The 20,333-nt window shown below is 39.7% G+C and overlaps 1 protein-coding gene across 2 annotated transcripts in view; it reads right to left on the bottom strand.

Annotated features, from left to right (window-relative positions):
- Nucleotides 1–334: 334 nt before the first annotated feature.
- The window catches only part of TMEM144 (transmembrane protein 144), a 27,590-nt gene continuing 7,591 nt past the window's right edge, over nt 335–20,333 (bottom strand). For both annotated transcript variants that reach the window (XM_006023155.3, XM_025203600.1), the window contains exons 3-12: nt 19,009–19,131; nt 17,903–18,002; nt 17,150–17,230; nt 14,338–14,419; nt 12,922–12,998; nt 12,047–12,165; nt 9,304–9,423; nt 8,707–8,804; nt 6,315–6,368; nt 335–1,918 (exon numbers count right to left, since the gene is read on the bottom strand). In XM_006023155.3, coding sequence (XP_006023217.1) covers nt 1,835–1,918; nt 6,315–6,368; nt 8,707–8,804; nt 9,304–9,423; nt 12,047–12,165; nt 12,922–12,998; nt 14,338–14,419; nt 17,150–17,230; nt 17,903–18,002; nt 19,009–19,131 — 938 coding nt within the window. In that variant the 3' untranslated portion in view covers nt 335–1,834. The remainder of the gene's footprint in view (nt 1,919–6,314; nt 6,369–8,706; nt 8,805–9,303; nt 9,424–12,046; nt 12,166–12,921; nt 12,999–14,337; nt 14,420–17,149; nt 17,231–17,902; nt 18,003–19,008; nt 19,132–20,333) is intronic.

Below are 20,333 nucleotides of genomic sequence, written 5' to 3'. Positions count from 1 at the left end.
TTTCATACAACATCTGCTTTTTTAATCTTGTAGGCTTTTCTTAAATCTTGCTCCATTTTGAAAGTGAACATACAAACTGATCATATATTGCCTCCTAGCTACCATACAGCAAAGCTATCTGAACATATAGAAATTATAGGTGCCTATACACAAGCCGAGAGGCTGCTCTGATGTGCTGTAATTACAGCATGTCAGAGGAGACTCAATTAATCAAGTCTGCTGAAGTGTGGTAGTTATCATGCTCCAGCCAGCCTCTGTCTCTTGTGTATCAATTTCCCCGTGCTTCAAAATGGTGGTGGGGGCCCTTTAACTAAAGCTTATTCAATGAGCCTTAGATAAAGTGCTCCTACCACCTTTTTAAAGTGTGGGGCCTTGAGCTGCTCTAATTAAAGGCTCCCCCTCCCCCTGCAACACCTGCATCACATGTAAAAATGTCCTATAGTACTAATCTTTAGCAAAGCTTATACAAATATCATGGGCGACTGGTGCCACCTTAGTGAAGGGAAGCATGGGCTCCCCCCAGCAACCAGTCAGTGACTGGGGGGGTCCCCCTGCATGCGGCTGGTCTCGCTGACTGGGGGGGGTGATGTCCCACCAAGGCCAATATCACCGACCCAGGGGTGTGTGCGTCCCCGTGGGTAATCAAGGCGACTGGGAAGCAGCCACACCACTCCCGGAAGTGGCTGCACCACTTCATCCGGCACTCCCACTCCCTGGCCAGTGCTCACAGGGGGGGCATCAGCATTCCCGCCTGCCCCCCCTGCACATTACCTAAGCAGAGAGTGCGGCCTCTCAGGGGGTGCACCAGTGCTCTCAGGGGGTGCACATTTACCCCCGCGCACCCCCTATGCATTGCCACTGACAAATATTATATTGGTATCTATACCTTTAGCATCAAATATGCTAAAGGAAGAAAAAGCACAATAATTGGTTCCTGGCAACAACCTTTTGATTGTATTTTTATTTTGTATTGTAAAAGTCCTAGTGACAGAATGAAATGTTTATTTGCATAGTTCCTCCCAATACCTCTCAACAGATTGTAGAAAAAAATGCCACAGAAATCATGCCTCTGATACAGAATATTTGCATAATTTAGACAGAACCATGAATGAATGCCTTTCTGAAAAGAACTGGCTGATTATAAACAATCATTTGTGATTCATAACAACAATAAAAAAGCTTTCACATTCTAAATGATAAAGTAGAAGGCAGATAACATTTTTATGCAAAACACATTTTTCTAGATAGTTGCCTTTTAAAGAAAAAAGTGCTTCAGTGAGATTTTGCTGGCATGTCTTTTTATCTTAGTGTAAACAAGGATATTCCAAAAGGATACATTCTCAGGAAACTAAGAAGCCAAAATGTCCTATATGTTAATTTTTTTTGCAATTCAGTAAAATATTAAGCACTTAGCATTAATGTTCCCTTTTTCCTCCACCTACAAAAGTGAAATGAACGTATGATTATTCTGTGAGAACTTATTTAGGTACCACACTACCAGAAAACCAGTAAATTATAAAATAAAAATTTTTAGAATTTAAATAATTCTAAATAATGACAGCCCTTTGATTAGTTTTTGTTCTTGCAATTACACAGGCCAATGCTTATCTTCTAGAAGAGTATATTGAAAAAGTTTTTTTCTTATATTATCCAAAGCTTGCTTCAGGTATGAAAAAAATGGTTCCATTGGGATAAAATTTCTTGAATATGAATATCTGCTTAATTTACTTTCATTGTCACAATAAATAGTCCTTTTAAAAATGATAGAGGTGTAATCTTCTCCACAATGTATTTTATTAGACAATAGCACCATCTGCTGGTCTCTGCAATCACTTTAAACTTTAGAAAAAGCTGTGCAGAGTGAGCCAGCTAAAATGATAACGAATGCTACTATGAGTAACAAATAGTTTTTCCATCCCTGTATGGCCAAAGAGAGAGAAAAGAAAAATACAATGAATATCTGTTAAAAACAAAACACAACATCCCCTACCACCTCAAAGTAAAATTTAATAGGATGCACAGTAGATTGCATGAATGAATGAGTTTTCTGGAATGTCATGTTTTCAGAAGCAAGTTTTAAAATGTTCACAGAAGTTATTTCTAGACACACATTATTTAACTAATTTAAAAGAAAAACCAGACTTCTCATCCTGTTGAACCTATGTCTATTCAAACTCCACTCAAATGTACCTCAAGTAAAGTTTATGAAGTTATTGAAGTCCCAGTAGGTCCCAGTAGGTCTGCACAGACTACCCAATCAACTGCTTTGAACAATTCACAGAATTATTATAGGATAGATAGCATCATGAACCTACAATATTTGGAGGTCTTTGTGGAAGGCATGCATGTTTTCTTCAGTTTCATTGACTGATATGGCATGCGCTGTCTCTACATATAGGTAGAGGCATACATACATAATTATTATGTCTGTATGAATTGTGGTATTTGACATGAATGTAATTTTTGTTTCATACTGTGTTCAAGACTGTTTAGTAGAGCACTTATTAACTTAAGCAATCCTCACTTATTCACACTTGAGGGAAATAATTGTGAAGACTTAGCATCTGACATATGTATGTTTAATAACCAGTCAAATGGACTCTTTTGGATGTTGTCTAAGGCAGTGGTTCTCAACCTTTTTTTGTACCAGGGCCCACTTGTAGACATCAATGACCAATCCTGACACAGTGCCCCTCACTCCTGACCTGCTGCCTCCCGCCCTGAGCCACCTAGTGTGTGGGGCAGGGGTGGGTGTGTGGGGCAAGAGGGGCATGCGTGGGTCATGGGGGGCCCCAAACAGCCCCTTGCAAGCTAGAACTCTTGCCAGCCGACAAGGGAAAAGCCACTGTTTCCCACCTTTTTCTCATTTAAAAGAGAATTTTTAAAGTTTGTTCATGACCCTTTCATATATTCTTGCGACACACTTTTGGGTTCAAGAAATGCTGGTCTAAGGCTCTTGAGTTAGGCCCTTTGAGATAATGATGAATTTATATTTTAAATGTAAATGCCCCCTGTAGTCCAGGGGGCAGTAAATTATATGCGCAGTATGGGCTCCCTAAGGATCTGAAGCAGGGGTTGTCAACCGGGGGTACCCCTGGGAGTACTTGAACCAGCCGTAGGAGGTGTGTGCGGGAAGGCAGGGATGGAGTGCTGCCAGGGCAGGGAAGCTTGCACATGGCCACACACCAGCCCAGTGAGCTTCCCCACCCCACAGAGGGGCGCCACTGCCCTTAACCCAGCCCAGTGAGCTTCTCCGCCCTCACTCTGCTCCTGGGAGGCAGCAGCGCTCCATCCCCACCTGCTGGCATGCTGTCCCCACCTCACCCCTTTGCATCCGACCATGCGCTTCCTCCCCCACCTCATTCTCGGCATCTGGCCACTGGGGTACTCAGACTCAAAAAGGTTGAAAACCCCTGATTTAAAGGATAATGATTCTAATGGCCAGATAAGAAACTGTCCTTAAACCTTTCCGTGAGAGCAAGTGTTCGTTTTTAGGTATTTTTTTTCTGGGCATAGGATATGGGCTGAGTGAAACAGGCTGATGGAAGGTGGGAGGCAGGAGCTGCTTTCTAACCTGCTGGAGCTGCACAAAAGCTTCATTCTCAAATGCAGGGTCAGGTGAGGCTATTGCTTTTTTCTTTCATTTGAAAGGCACAGGAGGAACACCAGCCCACCAACGGCTTGCACCAACCTAGTAAAAGGACACTTGGAGGGGCTGAATGTGTTTAAGATAGCAGGCCTGGATGATCTTCATCCAAGGGTGCTGAAGAAATTGTCCAGTATCATAGCAGAGCAACTGGCATGGCTGACTGAGTGCTCATGGTGCTCAGGTCAGGTCCCAGAGGACTGGAAAAGGGCCAATGTGGTCCCTATTTTCAAGAAGGGGAGGAAGGAGGATCCAAGTAATTATATAGGCTGGTTAGTCTCACCTCTATCCTTGGGAAAACCTTTGAAAAAATTATCAAGAATCACATTTGTGGGAGACCAACAGGAAAAATAATGCTGAAGGGCAGCCAGCACAGGTTCATAGCAGGTAAATCCTGCCTGACTAAACTTATTTCTTTTTATGACCAGGTCACAAAATGCTTAGATGCAGGAGTCGAGGTAGATGTCATCTACTTGGATTTTAAGAAGGCCTTTGATACAGTGTCTCATCCTATTCTCATAAACAAACTGAGCAGCTGTGACAGATGATTACACAGTCAGGTGGGTGGCAAATTGGCTTAAGGGTCACCCCCAGAGAGTGGTGGTGGGCAGGTCGGTATCGACCTGGAAAGATGTGGGCAGTGGGGTCCCCCAAAGCTCGGTCCTTGGACCTATGCTATTCAGTGTCTTCATCAGCAACTTGGATGAGGGCGTAGAGAGCATTCTGTCCAAATTCGTGGATGACACAAAATTATGGGGTAAAGTTAACACACTAATGTGAAGGGATCGAATCCAGGTGGGCCTAGAAAGGGTGGAAAAGTGGGCAGAAAAGAATAGGATGCAGTTCAACAAAGACAAATGCAAACTGCTGCATCATGGGAGAAGGAATTACCAACACACCTATAGGCTAGGAGATGACTTTTTCAGCAGCACAACACAGTCATAGTTGACTCCAAGATGAATATGAGCTATCAATGTGATGAAGTAATCAGTAAAGCTAACCACACTCTATCATGCATTAGCAGGTGCATCACAAACAGGTCCAAGGAGGTAATACTTCCCCTCTATGTGGCATTGGTGAGGCCGCAGTTGGAGTACTGTGTCCAGTTCTGGGTGCCACACTTCAAGAGGGATGTGAATAACTTTGAGAGGGTCCAGAGGAGGGCCACTCATATGGTTAGGGGCCTGCAGGTAAGGCCTTACAAGGAGAGACTAAGGGACCCGGATCAGTTCAGCCTCCACAAGAGAAGGTTGAGAGGGGATCTTGCGGTCATTTACAAATTCATTGGGGGGGGTGGGGAGGGGGTCAGCAAGAAATTGAAGATACTCTGTTTACCAGGGCACCCCTTGGAATAACCAGGAACAATGACCACAAACTGACAGAGTGCAGATTCAGGTTGGACATCAGGAAGAACTTCTTTATGGTAAGGGTTGCCAGAATCTGGAATGGACTTCCAAGGGAGGTGGTACTCTCCCCTACCTTGCGGGTATTTAAGAGGAGACTGTACAAGCATCTGGCTGGGGTCATATGACCCCAGCGCTCTTTCCTGCCCAGGGCAGGGGGTCGGACTTGATGATCTATTGAGGTCCCTTCCAACCCTAACAACTATGAAACTATTTGTTTGTTCCTATAACTCTGTATCTCAATGTATGGTTACTGATGTCTTACTTTTGCTCTTGTTTTTAAATAACTCTTTTTGTTATATTTTATATTTTACTATTGTCAATGGCAAAAGTGATTTCAGAGCGTTTATCATAAAGGCAGGCCTCTTCCCAAGAAGGACGATCTATGATCTCTGAGCACGTAACTGGACATAGGAGTGATTCTTCTAGCTGGCAAAATCCCCTCTGCTAAGAGCTGGTGAGATCTGGGTGAAGCAGCTAAAGCTGAGGTGCCATGAGTCAGAGAAGTGACCTTTGGAGCACCTCAGTTTGTTCTCAGTGGTCAAGCAGCAGATGGCAGAAAAGGATTGGGGCTGAAGGGCAACCCTGAAGATGTGAGAACACCCTAGGAGTGTGTCTTAAAGGCACATCAGACCGCATCCAAGGTCAGGTTGTCACAGATAGCTTTTGTGAATTACTCCTATATTGCAAATATTTGGACATATCTCCTGAGGATATTCAACTGACTTGCAGATAATTCTCAAATGGGGAAAGAGATGCTTGTGAGGTGAGAGGCGTTGGTTTTAAAGTCGTCAGATACAGTAGGAAATTGGGCCTGATGCCCTACATCCTGGTCCAGTGCTTTTACTATCAGGCTACTGCATACATTCATATACAGAATGAGAACCTTAGATGCTTAGATCATTGAACTGGCAAAAACCGAGTTGTTTATAGTTGTTAGGGGCATATAAAGTTAGGTGGGGGGTTTTAGCATCACTCTCTTGGAGCTGGAGATCTAAATTATACCTGAGGCTATATCTACATTACACTCGTGAAAGAGTAAATTAGCCTTCACTGAATTCTGTACCTATAGAATGGGAATGTCACAAATATTTTTTCTTGAAAAATTTTCTCTTGTATAATTGCATTTCATCTATCCAGTGGTTAGACATGAAGATGAGGTCTTACAGATACTGTACTGTGCCATGTATCCTAAAATCTCAGGATTCACATGCAATTCTTTGAGTCAGGTACAAGTGAAATAATTAGGATACTAGTGGACTTACCTTTATCTCTTTGAATACAAGGACTCCCCACATTGCAGCTATAAATCCAGGGCCCTAAAAGGTAAGGTTAGTTTTTATTCACATACAGCATTTTCTATAGTGGATTCTTTCTCAATGGCCTTTCCAGGATGACCATGTAACATTTAAATATTACCTGAACTGCCTGGATATATTGGCTGGATATATTCTTTAGATAGCAAACCTTACCTGAAGCATGAATACAGGATGAGATTTCATGGTCAACTGACTACTCCCTAGCTTCCCCAAAATTTCTGCAGCCCCCATGTCCCCATGGTGCTTGCACCTTGCTCTCTGCATGGGGCTGTGTGCTCACAGCTTCACCTTGTACCAGCGCTTGCCTACCCCTTGCTGAGAGCTCTGCAGGTACACTGGGTGCAGCTCTGCACTGAAGTAACCATGCAGAGGACAGCCAGCCTAAAGAAACCTCAGAAGCCTCAGAGTTAGGCAAGGCTGGTGACAAGTTGGGCTGGGCTCCAATGTTATACCAGGTAGTACGGGGGAACAGGGGCTTGAACAGCCTAGTTAGGAATCGGATTGGCTGCTCAGCAGCATAAGGGCAGCTCCCAGCCCTAGGGCTGCTGTGTGGTCCCTGCTGCCTCCCCTAACATCCCCTTTAGTTGTAGGACACAAACTGCAGGGAAGCTTCAGGCCCCACTGCCACTGTGGTTCTGGGTTCTGGTTCTCCCCAGTCAGTGGCTTGGACCTGTATGTGCTCCTTGGGAGCACTGTCCACAGTTGACCCCAAGCTCTGCACAGCTAGGAGCTGCCCCCAGAGCCAGGGACAACTCTCCCCTGCCACCCAGATCCCAGGCATGACCCCAGTGCTACCTGCCAGCTCAGGGCTGGTACCCAGGGGTGGGGGAGGTTGAAGCTCCTCCTACAGCTGTAGGGGGGCAGAGCAGGGCAGGCGCAGCCCTGGACTAGGTTGGTCCTGTCAGGCTCAATTTGCTCCAAACTTGGGTGCACATTTATATGTGCATCCACGAGCAATTTAATAAGCCTGAATTTACTGCACAGTAAATTTGAGTGCATTAATTACACATGTTGATGTACTCTAATAGTTGTAGAACTGTAGATGTGCCTAAAGGAGCAATTCATCTGGTTCAGGGCATCTGAGCTTCTGCAGTCTGTAGTGTCTTGATGAGGCTTGTGGGATGGAAATAAAGTTTTAACATTTGAAGGAACTTAAAGAAATAACTATTTATAGTAAAGCAACAGTCTTGCTACTGCCCTTACACATGTCTTGGGCTTAGCCCTGTCACTGTCATGTCATATCAGGAAGATCCTAACTCAGACTGTTTCTTGGGACATCACACTTCCTAGATATTCTGGGTTTTCAGGAAGAGTTATTCTGTTATGCAGTCAGCCATGACTCTGAAGAAATCTATTTTTCCTACATTTTGCTGTCCAAAAACATGGTGCACGCCTTATTTGGGGACATGTGGTATATGAGAAAATATGGTACTACCTCCCAAATGGGAAGTGGTATCACTAGCTTAGTGCATCGTACTGTGGGTGGACTAATTAGCTAATTAGTTCACATCACAGTATGTCACTATTTTGCACTGTGCAGAGTTGTCTGGGATAGTTCTATACATGCTAGTACTCCTGAAATGAAAGCAGTATAACCACATTAATATGGTGATATGCCCATAGCTCCCAGCAGAACTAATTAGCTTACCCTCAGAGACATGCTAGAGTGGCTATGTTACACGACTGCTGCTTCTGGTTAAACTATTTCTGGTTTGGGAGGTTCTACTGATCAGCTTGTGAGCTCATAGCTCGTACTAAGCAGAGGGTAAAATGTAAGCATTTCCAAAAGACTAAAGATGCATTATATGTACTGCCTTATACATGTACATAGGCAAATTTCTGCTCACCTCCTCACACAAATAGTACCTTTGTATTATTTTCATTGTTTATAATATCGTTTAAGTCTCACTTCGTGTACATAAAGGCCAACAGCAGAATTTATATCTTAATTCCAAGTTAATTCTTGAGACAGAAATGTCATAACTTGTGAGAAACCGAGAAAATATAACTGCCAAGATGAAATCATGTGACCCACAACCCAGTGTATATTGCATTCTCCATTCCAACCCCAAACAGCTGAGGGTTACAGCACGAGCAACACAGCCCGATTCTCTTATTCATTTGGTAGATCCTGAATTTGACTTTGGCCAAGATGGTATTCATCACAATTGCACATGTTCTTAAAAACATGGCAAGGCAAATGAAGACAAGCAGAAGAAGTAACAGTGTTTTGAGAAAAGTCTGCAGGCTGGGTATAACAGACACTCTGAAGCTGCAGCTTTCTCTGAAAAAAATGGAAAACCTGGCACAAAGAAAAATATTGTTTTTAGATACTTACAGCAGTAATTATTGGAAAGCTGACCACAGCACTGAGGTAGTGATTGGCTATGAACCAACAGCAATTGGCTATTGCCCAAAGTATACCAGACATAAATCCTAAAAACAATAAATCACAATCATAGAAAACTATGTCCAACAACACTTTAGGCTGTCTACCACAAGTTGTGAAAGATCAACCTAAGTATTAACAATGTAAAACAAGATTGAAATATTTTAGTATCTTTAAAACATTAACAAAATTTATTAGATTATTAAATCTCAACTCATAAGAAAGATTACCATCTCTGATGGAAATACCCAATTAATTCAGATTTATAATTTCTTGGGTGCTGATGTACTTTTCAATTTCCATCTTTTCTTAGTTTTGGCAAACTATCTACATTAACAAATCTCTGTATGGCACTTCACATTTCAAATTGGACCACTACTAATTACTTTCCCTTAATAAATATGCTCTTTCAAAAGAGTTCAAATGAACAAACTCCCAAGAGCTACCTAAAATCCCCCAAATATGGCTTGTACTAATTCTAGTAGAAGAGTTGAGGTGTTAAGAGAAAGTAAGTGAAATGAACAGCCACATAAAAAATAGTCATACCTGGTATTATAGCTTCAGGGTAAACTTTAGGTTTATTTTTCATGACTATACAGTAGATCAGAAAGTAGCTGGTACTTGTAAGGAAGATTCCACTAAAGTGTGCAAAGACATAGTCTAAATCTGAAACAGAAGTTGTAAAGGAAATGTCTAAGATCTTACTTTGGTTATTAAGAGTATTTTACTAAATTTATTCTATGACATATCAGGCATACTGTTCATAAGTATAAAATGCATTCATAGTAATAATCTGAAGTTTGCTCATGGCTGCATTGTCCACATGTAATACAAATATGGTTGCAAATATGGCTATAGTTGTAGTTAGTCCTACCTGTTTAAATTAAATATGGGGCTTCGGTGCATTGGCCATATTATCCACAAGTAGTTTTCTCACCAACACTTTCATGAATTTTTCTATGCACTTATGCTTTGAAACGTCTTACTTAAACCTCAATTCTCACCTCAGTTCTACAGCATTACCCACAAAAAGTCTTTCTCATGGCATCTAATATAATAGATTGTTACCTACAAAAATTCATAGCTCTCTGAACCAGTTAGTCTCTAAGGGTGCTTATATATGAGCAGTGAGGCTCCTTCAATGCACTGTAATTGCAGCGCGTTGGAGCAGACTCGGTTAATCGAGCCTGCTGGAGCGTAGCAATTACTGTGCTCCAGCAGCCTCCCATGCGTCATGTATCAGTGTCACTATGATTCAAAATGGCAGCAGGGGTGCTTTATCTAAAATTTGTTTGATGAGCTTTAAAGCACCCCCTCTGCCATTTTGAAGTGTGGGGACGCTGACATATGAGATGCTCTAGTTGCTTTAATAGAGTGCTCTTAAAGACACTGTAATTAAAGCACACAGCACCCCCCCCCGAACATGTGTATAAACGCCCTAAGATGCTACCCTGCCCTACTTTCTGCCTGATCAGACTAACATGGCTAACCACCATTCTACAAAAAAACTTTCTATCAGTTTAGAAGCTACTGAAATTTATGAAGGACTCAACTGAGTGAATCTGTAATCCAATGGCCTGCAGCCTATCTATATCCTTCCTCCTCCCTCTCCTGATGTATGCAATATGCAATTGTCTTGTCATTCACATGTTAAACTCTTTAGAATAGGGACCTGCTTTTTATGTATCAATAATGAAGTCTGTAGTGCACTTGTGGTCACTATAAAAATGAATGAACTCTTTATGGAGTGTGCTTGTGCAAGCACTGAAAAAAAGAAAATGTATGATATAGCATGGCAGACGCTGTAGCATGTTGGTGTGTTTCCTCATTCTGCCACAGATGGAAAAAAGGCAATGAAACAGTTGTCTAGTTTCTACTATATTATAAAGTGTTATATTCAGTAAGAGACAGATTGTATATGATGACAGTTGCAGGGTTTTGGTTAATCACTACTTCTCAGCAAACTGTATTATGGTTGCCAAATTTTCTGCAGTAATTTGGCAATCAGCTCAGTGAGAACTGTTGGAAACTCTTTGGATCTGGTTCTTTCTTTGAGCTTATAGTTTTTTGGTGGCTAGTTTGCTTCCAGAGAGCATTACAAGGGTATACTGCATCATCTCTCTACTCAGATACCTTAGAATAAATGAAATGCAAGTGAGATTTTTTCCCCTCTTCAAATAACTTCCCTTTGGAAGACAATTAGGAAACAGAGAGATGGCTAGAATACAATGGATAGATTGTAAAACATTGATTTCATTTAAATTCCTGAAAAAAGTGGGGTAGTGGAGGAATTGGAGGAAGTACTGGCTGTTTTATTCATTTGTTTATCTTGGAAGGAAATGTCTTCATGGTCTTTGATAACACAATCCTAAAATCACTTACTGTATTTTCACTTACTGTATCTCCTTATTTTTAACTATAATCACCAAACCTTTTGAATCAAGAATATGGATCCTTATGTTTCAGCCTAATGTCCCATTCCTGAAGTTATTCTGTGAGACCCTCTTCTTGTTTGCTCTGCCTTCCCAAACTTATGTACTCTACAGGCATATGTGATGTAACGAAGAGTACAGTAGCCAGTAGACAATACCAATGAGAAAAGACACACTGTTCACCTGACTGACAAGTAGTTTGGGATAAGTATGTGGTGAAGTCCATGCATATTGCGGAAGAGGACCACAAGATTACGAGATTGACAGTGGTGCAAGAAGACTGTGTGAACTATTGGAGATGGAAAAGAAAAAGCATATAGGACTGTTAAATGTGGTGAGATCGACTTGCAGGAGGTAGCTTTACCTGCCCCTTGAACTTGTTTCTAGTTTGACGGAGAACCACTGATATTTTTCAAGTATATAATTTGAAAGACTTACTAAAGTCAAGAGATACCACATCTAATTCTTTCCCCTTACTCACTAAAATAATTAAGTAACTATTGTTGATTTGATGCGATTTGTTCTTGAAAATTTTATTGCCTATTGTTTTTTATCACATCAGTTAAGGTGTTTTTTTTTCCTTTAAATCCTCCCCAGCCTCATACTTTTTTTGGTTACTTACATCCAGAAATAGTGGATATCAACATTACCATTTCGATTTAGCATTTTGCATTGATTTGCCCGGAAGTAAATGATTACTTATTAGGCAAGGGTTTGGAGAATCAGGGACAATGAGTCATTTATCACCATATATCACCAGAGGAAGAAGGCTTAAGAATCACCAAGTCTACTTCTCAGGCAACTAGGATATGCTGTTGTTACAAGGGGAAATGCAAAAAAAGCTTATTGGTCTTTACCGTATTGACTTGCTCCTGTGTATAGAGTTCCATTTCTTCTTCCATGGTCCTTGATATAAAGTACTGGCACAAAACTGGAACCATATAGTATTCCAGCTACTACTGCTAGGCTACAGCCTCTTAAACAGAAAAGGCAGAAAAAAGAAATCATTATTCATCAGTTTACTTAAGACTTATCCAGATTATAATGATACTGTGTAAAACATACTGCTAGATGGAAAGTGCTAAGAATGTTACAGAAATTACACTGTCCAGCACATTATTTTTTATAATATAATATAGTATTGCATGTATGCCCTAGCTAGGATCTGACTGAACTAGGTACTGTACTGTAATGTAGTGGGGGCTGGGGTGATATGGGCACTAAGGTACTCAGAGGTTGCAGGTTCAAGGCCATAGCAGAAGCACTCACAGCATGGCCTGTCAGATTCCAATGAATCTACAAATTCTGCTAAATACCTTGTTGCAAGGACACATAAAAGGAAAGGACAAGAATGTTGTAAAAAGACAGTTCTTGCCCTAAACAGCTTACAATTTAAGTTAAAGACAAGACACTATAGTGTACTAGGATGGCCTAATAACCCATTTGGGAAAATTTAGAAGGCAATGAAATTGTATCTTAAGTTATCTCTACTAGACAGTTCAGATCTTCTTTGCTATAACTAATATTGAGGAAAGTGAGAGAGGCTATTGAGCAAGTAGACCAATAATCACCTTATTCAAGTTAAAATTTATCTGAATACTAAGTTAAACTGCATTTTCACATCCATTGTAATATTTAAATATATAAATTCATGTTTTATATTTAAGCAACTTTAAGATGCCCCTGCCCATAACCATAACCAGAATGAAGAAAAGAAATGGTAACTACTTACATCATTCTTTTTCCCTTTGGAGAAAAATTGTCCACCCATGATGTATCAGAACTGGTGTTTACAGAATAGTTGATTGGCTGTGGACAACAGTAGCAATTTTTGTGTCATATGCTTTTAAAATAATTAAAACTGCTCCCCTATTTTACTGAAAAAATGAAAGTGTCTCACACTGTAGAAAAGGAAATTAAAACCTTCTCACAAAAGAGAAATGTGTTGGGAAATAAACCCAAACCAAAAAGACTGGACTATGATATGGAACGCTTCAAAATATAAAACTGCTTGACTGTGGGCTTGAACTCACCACATTGCAGAAAGAGAAACTAAAATACTGATCGGAATCAATTTTTGATTTCAAACTTGTCTTCCCTTAACTTTGGTGGATTCTTCAGTCTTGAGGTGTTAATTGATTTGTTTTCCTATTATGCTGCTGGCTGTGCATGTCCTTTGTCGTAAACCAGTTTTGCTTGCTTCCATTTTCTCACACATACACTGTATCCCTCTTGATAATACAAGTAGGTTGTATACCATTATCTGTTCTCTTTGTTTCACCCACAGATAATACTCGACTAAGGTTTTCCCTGACCTGGTGGACTCTAGTGGTTACTATGCTTTTCTAACTGTGGCCTCTACATCAGGCAAGCCAGCATGGGCAAGTGTTTGAAGCATGCAGTTCTCCAGCTACCTTTGCTTGCTTGCTCCGTCTATGTGAGATGCTGACTGCACAGTCGGTACTGTGCAGTCATTTAGTACTTGTACAAACAAGTACTAAATGACTGTGCAGTAACCCAAATTACTGCTCAGTAGCACCAATGAACATATTTTTTGTGACACTATTGTGCAGTAGCACTACTGCACAGTAGCCTAATAATACTACGTATTAGTGTCACATCACGGTTGTTGCCATGTTATACCACTATGTCGGCGTCTTGCATAGACACAGCCTTTCACCTCTAACCTTTAGTAAGGTCAGGATGGAGAATCAGAGAGCCATAGCTGCTTCTCTGCCCTGTGATGCAGGAGAATCTAGATTAAAAGTTATTCAGCATGTTTTCTTTAATCAAAATATTCTACATTTTACAGTTTGTTTTGGGCTTCAAAAACTGTACATAAAATTGTTTCCTTCTCAGACGCAGGGAGGATAAACTCTATTTCATATGAGCTCTGTCATAATGGTTTCTGAGCCATATAAAACAAGCCAGTCAAGAAAGGATTTTGGGAAAATCCTTTTCTGTTAAATCTTATTAATCTTACACTACCCATAACTTGATGTTTAGATACAAATTATCTGCTTGTATCTAATTTTTTTCCATTTCACCAGGAGCATTTATACATCTGGTAAATACTAAGAAACTACTTTTTCTACTGATATATGTTTTTACTGTATGTTTTGCTGTAGAATAAGTATAGAATACTTACTGCCTCATCCAATAAAGGCGTAGCTTCTGATGAAGCTAAAGAACTTGGAATTTCACTTTTTACAAAAAGAAATATGATCACACTGTAAAGAGGTAATACAATAGTAAATATCACACATCACTTTATAGGAGCATAATATTTAATACTGAAGGATAACAATGTAATGCCTTATCATTTTGTTCCTTATTTTGCTTAGAATTCAACTGTCAGGCTTCAATGTATCTTTGAAATGAATTCTTAGCTTAAAAATATTTAAACTACAGGAAAAAAATTGATCCAATGCACCTTTTATCAGAACATCATAGAGATCTTGTAGTTATCTTGTATCATGAGAAAGGTATTGAAGTGTCATTGTTCTGACATGCTTTTCCAAAGGCAATTGACATTACACAACAATTTATTTTCAGACTGTAACAGATATGTTCTAGGATATCCAAGGGGAAATTCTACAGCAGCCCAACTTGAAGGGAAAAATAAGCTGCAAATTAATGAGACTCTCTTTACATTTTTCTAGAATTAGTGCTGGTATTGAAAATGTTTTTAATGCTCCTTTTATTCATAGTTTCTGAATAAGACACTCAGCAGTTCACTGCACTGAGCTTGATCCAAGATATGATCTGAGAATGAGAGTTTCATGCCCCTTCCCTTAAGGAGGGTTCTGATTTTTATTTATGTTTTTACTCATTTTTCAACTGATTATGGTAGGCCTCTCTTAGAAGGCCTGGTTCTATGATAGGTAGAAATAGCAATTATATGACCTACACATTTACTTTTCAAGTTAATCAGGAAAATATGAATAGTCAGGATTGGCAGGGTTTGATTTTTCTATTTTGATTTTGTTTGGTTTAATTCTAAGCCTATGGACTGCTTCTTGCAGGTCCTTGAAAGGAGGGTCCTCTTCATGGCTCTTCACCTACCATTAAGAATAAGCAGGAATATAAGGAGCAAAAATCTAACTTCTTTCACAGACAAACACACACAGTTCTCCCTGCAGCCCCATTAAACTAAGATGAAATGTTCAGATTATGAGTTCTAAAGAGCAGAGGTCATCCCTTCCTAAGTATTTGTAAAGTGATTTGCCCATAGTCAAACCTTCCATAAAAAAGTGTAGAGGCCCTTCTGGTGCACCCTGGATAATGGAATAGTAGGGGAATCCCTGGCAATGAGGCTTCAGAGCTATGGTGTTGGGAATTGGGGAACTTGTAGGGCAAGAGATACTGTGGCTTCCAGTAGATTCTGCAGGCCTTGGACCTACTCTTTGCCAAGGGTAGAAAGGAGATAAACTTCACAGTTCTGGATCAATGTGAGATGAAATCCATGAAAGATTTCTTTATTTTTTCTTTATAGATTTCCTCCCCTAGCTTTTTCTATGGAGTTTTACCATACAATAATTTCCACGGTAAAAAAATTCGAGCCAAGCAAATCATTTTGGAAATGTAACTGAAACTACTCTGTCTACATTTGCTATTGAAGGTGATATTTAACATTGGATTAAAAAATGTGCTGTTCCATTTATGAAGACCGGTTTAGCCATTATTTCAGAATTAGCATGCATCTAATTCTGAAAATATACCTTTGAAACACTGGGTATTGTCATATTGAATGAAATAGTTTGAATGTTTGTAAAGGTTGCCCATTAGCCAGTTTCAGGAAGAAGATAGGATTTATCTCCTTATCTAGCTCATTGTTTCGGAGCTACGTGCGAAATGTCTTGACTTCACTTAAAGTCTTAATTTAAATTGTATCTTTAGAAGTTTTTTACAAAGAAAGCAAATATCCAAATTCCAAGACATCAAAGCCTAAGGCCTTTTAACCAGACTGGTAAAAAAAAAAAGAAAAAGGTATTTACAGTGATATGGAAGAAGTCTCCCTAAGAATAATTTAAAAATGCTCAACAAAGGTAATTTCTGTTGAGTAAGATCCGAGCCCAAATTTGGGAGGTATGATAAGTTGAGTAGGAGGAGCCCAATGACGGCAGCTCACTCAATAAAAACCTGTAACCTACTGTCCCAATTTGGAGGTGACTTCACTTGCAGCACAACGAAGGAAGAATCGCAAGTGTAAACTCGGATTAGATTGATCACCTAATTCAACCTCTCCGTAAACACGAATCTCTTAGTTCACGCTGAAGCCGCGGAGTGCCCGAAAGGGACTGAAGGAAGGGGACGCAGTCCTATCACTGGTGAGCCCAGCTCATTGAATCGTATTGCTGAGGCCAGCCTATTGAACCGTACTACTGAGGCCAACCCATTAAATCGTACTACTGAGGAATGAAACTATATTTTGGTATTTGGCTTCTCGGAATTCTAGGATTGTAAGTATATTATGAAAAATAATAGTATTGATTCAAATTTAACTTTTAGTTGTAATTGTAGTTGTTTTTGTAACACTAATTCTTATAGCATTGTTTGGGAAGGAAGTGCATTCGGAGCATTGTTTCTATGTAATTATTGTGTTTTTAATGTTTGTGGTGTTTCTTAAAGCTAAGCAGTGTTATATACGTAGCAAAGAGTTTTAAAATAAAATTGTGTTGTATAAATTAAGTGTGTAATCACTGTGAAATCGTGCAATCAGCTAACTACTCCCCCAGCCAGTGCATCAAAACGAATCAGTAAATTGTGTGGGATTTTCTCTATTCCATAACCCACTAGAGACAGGTATGGCAAGTCATGAATTATGGTTCAATTAAACTGTATTTAGAAAAATATATTAAACTCACCCATTTTCACTGTTTTTAAATCTACACCTTAGTGATTAAATCAATGATCTTTTAAATTACAGAACTTATTCATTATTAGGAAGAATATTTTACCTTAACAAAGAAAGTGTAGCTCCAATGTAATTTAAGGTGGGTTTTGATACCTCTTCTGGATCAATTCCGAACCAACCGAACCTGTAATATTTAACTAATTTAATTTGACTGTACTGGTTTTACAAATACATTTTCATTAAGAGCTAATCTTGAAGATCCTTATTCATGAAAGTGATTCCTTTGAAGTCCAGACTACAGCCATTGTTTTATACTAAGTGAAATCTTACAGGAAGATATGTACACCTAAATGCCCAGGCTGAAAAAAAAAATCTATGCATATACCACTATGAAGAATACTAATGAAATATGGACAGCATTTTACATGCACATGGAAAAACGTTCATTGAGGACACAAATAAGTCACATAAGGTAAAGAAAACTGAATTTACAGAGCCTCAGCTACTCTGGGGTCGCAGTCATGTGCATGCTCTTGGCCCAAGGTAAATGTGGAGTAGTTTGTGCCTCAGTGAAAGTAAGGTAAAGCACACACAGGTAGTTTCAGTAGAGTAGCTATGCACTGTATGTTCTCACCCTACAACTACAGTAACTTGCTTGTATGCCTATACTCTCAATCAGCTGAGTGAGCAAATGTGATCCAGTAATAATGCATTTATACACACACACACACACACACACACACACACACACACACACACACACACACACACACATTCATAACATGTTTTCATTAGAGTTGTTATTGAAGAACTGATAGCATTTATAGGGTATAACGTAAGATTTAAATATAGTTACCTTGAACTTGCCCAGCCAGTTAGCAAATTAAAAGAAGCCCAGATTAAGAGCCCAAGACCTAAGCCAATGGTTTTAAGAATGGGGACAACAGTAATATTACCTGCAATACAGCAAACATAATCCAAATTATGTTATTATAATGATAAATCCTAATCGTATTTTCACTTTGCATTTCAATATGATTTATAAGGCCAGATGATTTGAACAAGATCAGAGTCTAAATATAATATGTAGGACTATTTTTAAACTTTCTACCCATACTCACACATTTCCATTTTTCTTCATCTACAGTTGTGAATGTCATATAGAATGGTTTTGTGAAGTTCACTGAGTCTCGTGCTAGCAGTGAAGCCACTAACAGAGTGAAGAACACTACTAATGGAGTTATTTCTGCTCCACAGAGAGAGAATTTTAGTCTATGCAATGCCACTCATTTTTAGCTGTAGCCCAGTTCAGGGGCCTTTTAAAGTTTTAAATTATTTTTCTCAGATCAACTAAATTAAAACATCCAAGACTGTCTCTGACTATTCACTGGATAATTCATGACTCCTTTCTTGTATGTGTCTTTAAGGTTTAATTTATGTCAATCCAATTTGAGAAGAATCCACAAATTAGGAAAAAGCTCAGTGCTTATCACCCAGCAGGTTCCACCGTGATCAGAGGGAAGGGCTGGATGTTCAACACTTGAAAATCAGGTAACTAGTTCAAAAGCTTACTTTAGAGGTACATTTTGGTAAAAACTTGGCCAATATAGTTCCAGTATCTATTTAAGATAGATTTATAATAGATCTAGAAATATCTTTTAAATAGATATAGAAATACAAGTGTCTGTAGCACCATCTGTTTTTTCCAGTCATTATCAAAATCTGATGTTTTGGTATTGGTTTACAAGGGAAGCTGTGTAGGACCAATGTTACTTAATATTAATGATGTAATTATATAATATTTTGTTCATGGTAATACATACAGCAATAGCAGGGTTCTGTCAGTTTTTTGGAATAACAAAAGATACACTTTGTATATTAACTACTTCAGTATTGTTATTGTCTCTTCTGGGAAGACAGTTTTGTCACATCTTTGAAGAAGTAGCATCTCTTCTTTATTACCTGTAGCCCATACAAAACCCCCAAGCATAGCCAGAGGCCAGAACTGGGGACATTTTTGGATAAGGTTGACCACCAAAGAAACTATCCATATTGCTGCACAGAGAATCCACTGGAAGAACATTCCTGGGAAGCAAACAAATTAATTTGTTAATATTTTACAGGAAATAGTTAGATGTCAGATTACTTTTAGATTAATGTATGTAGGAGCTAGTTGTTAACATACTATATCTCATATGAAATTGTGCAGACAGAACTGAAATCTGGTCATAGCCTTTTTGTAAGGTAACTGTTAAATTCTTTTTAAAAAGGTTGTACTTTGGGACATTTATTTTTGGCTTCTCATATGCCCTGTAGAGAAGCAGCCAAAGGCAATTTTTTGTTAAGGTTATTACAGGTATATGTGAGCTCTGCTTGGATCCTGAAGAAGATAGAGCTCCCCCCACTTCTGTTAGTAGCTATCACTGACTTGGTTCCAGTGCAAGAAAGGACAACTTTAAGGTTGCCTTAACTGGCAGTGTATGGGACACACCTCTTCAGGCTTTTTCAGTAACATATTTGCTAGCTTTCAGGACAGACTTTATAGAATCATAGAAAATAAGGGTTGGAAGGGACCTCAGGAGGTCATCTAGTCCAACCACCTGCTCAAAGCAGAACCATCACCAACTAGATCATCCCAGCCAAACTTTGTCTAGTCAGGTTTTGAAAACCTCCAAGGGTGGAGCTTTCCCCACCACTCTGGGTAGCCTGTTCCAGTGTTTCACTACTCTCCTAGTGAGAAAATTCTTTCTAATATCTAACCTAAACTTCCCTTGTTGCAATTTGACACCTATTCTATTACCTTGGCTCCTTGTTCTGTCATCTGCCACCACTAAGAACAGTTTAGAACCATCCTTTTGAACCCTCCTTCACATAGTTGAAGGTTGCTGTTAAGTCACCCCTCAGTCTTCACTTCTCTAAACTAAATAAGACCAGTTCCCTCAGTCTTTCCTCATAAGTCCTGTCCCCCCCCTCTATGCCATCTTCCAGGTCATTGATGAAGACATTGAACAAAACTGGCCCCAGGATTGATCCCTGGGGCACTCCACTTGATACCGTCTACCAACTAGACATCGAGTCATTGATTACTACTCTCTGAGCCCTATGCCCCAGCCAGTTTTCTATCCACCTTACAGTCTGTTCATCCAACCCATATTTCCTTAGCTTGCCTGCAAGAATGTTGTGGGATTCACCACAATCCACACCACATCCACCAGTCTCCCCACATCCACAGAGCCAGTCATCTCATCACAGATGGTAATCGGGTTGGACAGGCATGACTTGCCCCC

This window comes from Alligator sinensis, unplaced genomic scaffold (assembly GCF_000455745.1).
Source record: "Alligator sinensis unplaced genomic scaffold, ASM45574v1 scaffold1223_1, whole genome shotgun sequence".
Taxonomy (NCBI): Eukaryota; Metazoa; Chordata; order Crocodylia; family Alligatoridae; genus Alligator; species Alligator sinensis.
Note: the sequence above shows the minus strand (reverse complement) of the source record. Positions and strands in the feature narration are given on the sequence as shown.